The sequence below is a fragment of the Nicotiana attenuata genome, unplaced genomic scaffold, assembly GCF_001879085.1.
Source record: "Nicotiana attenuata strain UT unplaced genomic scaffold, NIATTr2, whole genome shotgun sequence".
In the NCBI taxonomy this organism is placed as follows: domain Eukaryota; kingdom Viridiplantae; phylum Streptophyta; class Magnoliopsida; order Solanales; family Solanaceae; genus Nicotiana; species Nicotiana attenuata.
The window spans coordinates 207,055-211,389 of NW_017670427.1; the positions used below are offsets into that span (position 1 = coordinate 207,055).

At 47.5% G+C, this 4,335-nt stretch overlaps 1 protein-coding gene across 1 annotated transcript; it reads right to left on the reverse strand.

Moving 5' to 3' along the window:
- Positions 1-429: 429 nt before the first annotated feature.
- LOC109239266 lies at positions 430-2,735 on the reverse strand. The gene is made up of 4 exons (XM_019405812.1): positions 1,707-2,735; positions 1,361-1,649; positions 1,165-1,193; positions 430-954 (listed from the first exon to the last, which is right to left on the reverse strand). Exons 1-4 carry the CDS (start codon positions 2,733-2,735, stop codon positions 430-432), a joined length of 1,872 nt encoding a protein of 623 aa, XP_019261357.1.
- Positions 2,736-4,335: the final 1,600 nt, after the last annotated feature.

Genomic DNA, 4,335 nt, shown 5'->3' on the forward strand with positions numbered 1-4,335 from the left:
TAGTATCCCGTCGTAGCTCGAACGAGGTCGAACTAATGGCGATGGCCTTGGCCATTGGGATGTTTATATTCCGTCCGTACAATGGAGAGTGAAATCTGTTCATATAATGGAGAATGAATTTCGTACGTGCAATGGAGAGTGAATTCCGTTCATACAATGGAGATTGAATTCCGTTCATACAATGGAGATTGAGTTCCGTTCATACAATGGAGATCAAATTCCGTTTATACAATGGAGATCGAATTCCATTCGTACAATGCAGATTGAACTGCATAGTCCCTTCATTACTTTGATTCGGAGAGTAAATCGACGGGCCGAAGTGCTGAATAATGTTCCGATCCACAGGGTATCCCCTTTGCCGCCTCATTAAAAACCTCCCCGAGAAAACCCGATTGGGACAAAACTCGGGTGAGGAAAAAAAAGTACGACTTAGGTGACACCTTTTAGAAGTGGAAGTACTTGAGATGGGCGACGTTCCAGTTGTTTTGGGGAGGTTTTTCCTCCATTGTCTATAGTTGGAATGCTCCTTTGTTCGCTGTTGCTATGATTTTTTTCTGGTCCGTCCCAGTTTGTTCCTAACTTCCCCTCATTTGGATCCTTTGAAGCTAGTGTTTTGGCTTTGAGGACGTAGTCGCCAACTTTGAGTGATCTTAATTTGGCCTTTTTGTTGTAGTATCTCTCCATTTGCTGCTTCTGGGCTATCATTCTCACATGGGCCATGTCTCTTCGTTCTTCAATTTCATCTAGGTCTTGTAACCTACTTTCATCGTTATCCGCCCCGCTTATATGGGAGTATCTCAGGTTGGGTTCTCCGACCTTGACAGGTATGACTGCGTCGGTCCCATAGAAAAGTGAGTAGGGCGTTTCTCCCGTGCTGGATTTTGGCGTAGTTCGGTATGCCCACAATACTTCAGGCAGTAGTTCGGGCCATAGCCCTTTAGCTTCTTCAAGCTTCTTTTTCAGTATGTTCAGTATTACTTTGTTGGAGGATTCGGCTTGGCCGTTGGCAGCGGGATGATATGGCGTAGAGAGTATCCGCTTGATGTGCCATTTTTTGAAGAATTCAGTTGTTCTCTTTCCGATGAACTGGGGTCCATTGTCGCAACTGATTTCTTTGGGAATACCGAAACGGCATATAATATTTTTCCATATGAAGGCACTGACCTCCTGTTCACGTACTTGAGCATACACACCTGCTTCCACCCATTTGGAGAAATAGTCAGTTAAAACCAAAAGAAAACGTACCTTTCCTCATCCTGATGGCAGAGGGCCGACTATATCCATTCCCCACTTTATGAAAGGCCATGGCGAGGTGACCGAATGGAGGAGTTCCCCTGCTTGATGTATCATAGGGGCGTACTTTTGATATTGCTCGCATCTCCGTACGTAGTCCGCGGCTTTTTTTTCATAGTAGACCAGTAATAGCCGGCGCGAATGAGGCATCGAACGAGGGCGCGATTCCTTGTATGGGCGGCGCAGTGACCCTCGTGTACTTCCTCCAGTACTTGCCTAGTTTGGTGTGGTCCAAGACATTTGGCTAGGGAGCCGCCAAATGTTCTTTTGTAGATGTCATGATTTACCAGGCTGTATCGAGCTGCCTGCACCCGGAGTTTCTTGACCTCTTTCTTGTCTTGCGGGAGTATTACATCCTATAAATAGGACACAAAGCGGTTTCGCCAGTCCCAAGTTAGGTTCGGAGAAACTACCTCGATGTGGTCTATGGCTGAGTGAAGAAGGGTGACCACGCTTTCCTTGTTAATATTTTTTGTGGCCGCAGCTAATTTGGCGAGGCCATCTGCTTCCATGTTTTGTGCCCTGGGGATCTGGTTGAGGCGGCATTCTTCAAACTCCGGCAGTAGTTTACGGATTTTCGACTGATACCTTTGTAGTCTCTGCTGTTTGATTTGGAAAGCCCTGATAACTTGATTTACAACGAGTTGGGAATCGCAATGGAGGATGAGTCGTCGGGCGCCGTACTTGAGGGCTAATTTTAGACCTGCAATCACAACTTCGTACTCGGCCTCATTGTTAGCCATCTCTGGGAACCGTACGGACTGGCGAATTACCTCGCCCGTGGGGACTTCGAGGAAGAATCCCAGTCCCGATCCCGAGGCGTTCGAAGCACCGTCGGTATAGAGTGTCCAGAGGTCGGTACATGCGGAAGCGCGAAGCGTTTCCTGTTCCGCCGCGGGCAATATTTCGGCGCTGAAGTCGGCGACGTAATCGGCGAGCACCTGCGACTTAATGGCAGTTCGCTGTTGGTAAGTTATATCGTGCTCGCTTAGTTGTATTGCCCATTTGGCGAGTCTACCCGAGATTTCGGGTTTATGCAGGATACTTCTTAGGGGGAAGGTTGTTATTACCTTTACATGGTGACATTTAAAATATGGTCTAAGCTTTCGTGAAGCTACGACTAGTGCCAGAGCTAGTTTTTCAAGGTGAGGGTACCTTGTCTCGGCATCTATTATGGTTTTGCTGATATAGTAAATAGGGGATTGCGTACCTTTGTTTTTGCGGACCAAGACTGCACTGAGAGCGACTTCGGATACCACCAAATATACGAGTAGGCACTCACCTGGGTCCGCTTTGACGAGTAGTGGCAGTGAGGACAGGTACGCTTTTAGCTTCCTCGGGGCGTCGATGCATTCCTCGTTCCATTGCAGCCCGTGGTCTTTTCTTAGTACGTTGAATAATTTTTGACATATGTCCGAGGATCGTGAAATGAACCTCGACATGGCGGCAATTCGCCCTGTCAGCTTCTGTACCTGTTTTTAGCTGGTCAGCACCTCAGGTATTGTGTCGATGGCTTTGATTTGATCTGGGTTGACTTCGATTCCCCGTTGCGACACGAGAAAACCTAAGAATTTCCCTGAGGCCACACCAAAGGTGCACTTTTCCGGGTTTAACTTCATCCCGTACCGCCTCAATATCTCGAAGGCTTCTTTCAGATGGCTAATGTGGTCCTCCTTCTTTGCCGACTTTACCAGCATATCATCGATATAGACCTCCATTGTTTTGCTGAGCTGTTCCTTGAACATTTTTGTGACTAACCTCTGGTAGGTGGCCCCCGCATTCTTGAGTCCGAACGGCATTACTTTATAGCAGTAAGTTCCTTGGTGAGTGATGAAAGTCATTTTTTCCTGATCTTCTTCGGCCATTAGAATTTGGTTGTAACCGGAGTAGGCATCTAAAAAACTCAGCAGTTTGTGCCCTGCTGTCGCATCAATCAGTTGGTCGATATGGGGTAGCGGAAAGGAATCTTTGGAGCACGCTTTGTTCAGATCGGTGAAGTCTACGCACATTCGCCATTTCCCATTCTTCTTTTTGACCATGACCACATTAGCGGCCCATTGGGGATACTTTGATTCTCTGATGGAACCGTTTGTTAGTAATTTATCTACCTCTTCGCTGACCGCTTCATTGATTGCGGCATTGAATTTTCTCCTTATCTGTCGTACCGGCGGGTGGAGTGGGTCGATGTTCAGCCTATGAGTGGCGATGTCCTTCGTGATCCTCGCATATCTGAGTGGGAAAAGGCAAACAAATCGGTGTTGTTAGTTAAAAATTCACGATACTTACCTGGCTCTGAGAGGTTGTTCCCGATGTAAGCCTTCTTTGTGTTGTCGGCGTCGTCCAACTGGACTGGGTCGAGGTCTTCTATGGTCGCGTTATAGGCCTCTATGATGTCTGGGTCTCTGATGGTCACAATTGGTGGGTCGGGTTTATTTCCCGACATGGTTGATTGTTATGCCTCCGCACTTGCACCTTTTAGTTGTTTGGTGTGCGTGCAATCTTGGGCGATGCGATAGCATTCCTAGGCAGTACGCGGCTCGCCACGGATGCTGAATATTCCCCACGGGGTGGGAAATTTGATTACTTGATAGAAGCTTGAGGGGACGGCTCGCATGGCATGTATCCATGGGCGTCCTATGATGGCGTTGTAAGTTGTTTCCTGGTTCATGACGTGGAATGTGGTTTCCAGTATGACTCCCCCGGCTAAGACTGGCAGCGCTATTTCCCCGGATGTCCGCTCTACTGCATTGTTAAAACCCGTTAGTGTTACGCAACGCAGTATTATTTTATCTGCGAGCCTCATTTGCGTGAGAACTCTAGGATGAATAATACACGCGCCGCTTCCGTCATCTATCATGATCCTCGTTACATCTGTATCAGCGATGCGTAATGTTATAACCAAAGCATCATAATGAGGGAAAGACAAACCGTCGGCATCTGACTTTTCGAAGATGATACTGTCTTCGAAGTCATTATACCGTTCGTGGGCGACCGACCGTTTGAGTTTGTGCGTGGTGGTGAACTTCACATGGTTGATTATCG

What these genes read in the sequence shown, in the direction of transcription:
- LOC109239266 (XM_019405812.1), bottom strand. Translation starts at nt 2,735, where the DNA reads ATGTCGAGGTTCATTTCACGATCCTCGGACATATGTCAAAAATTATTC. An exon ending in CAGCCATAGACCACATCGAG is followed by an intron (nt 1,650 to 1,706) that starts GTAGTTTCTCCG and finishes TCCTATTTATAG; the next exon opens with GATGTAATACTCCCGCAAGA. An exon ending in CTCAAGTACGTGAACAGGAG is followed by an intron (nt 955 to 1,164) that starts GTCAGTGCCTTC and finishes ATACTGAAAAAG; the next exon opens with AAGCTTGAAGAAGCTAAAGG.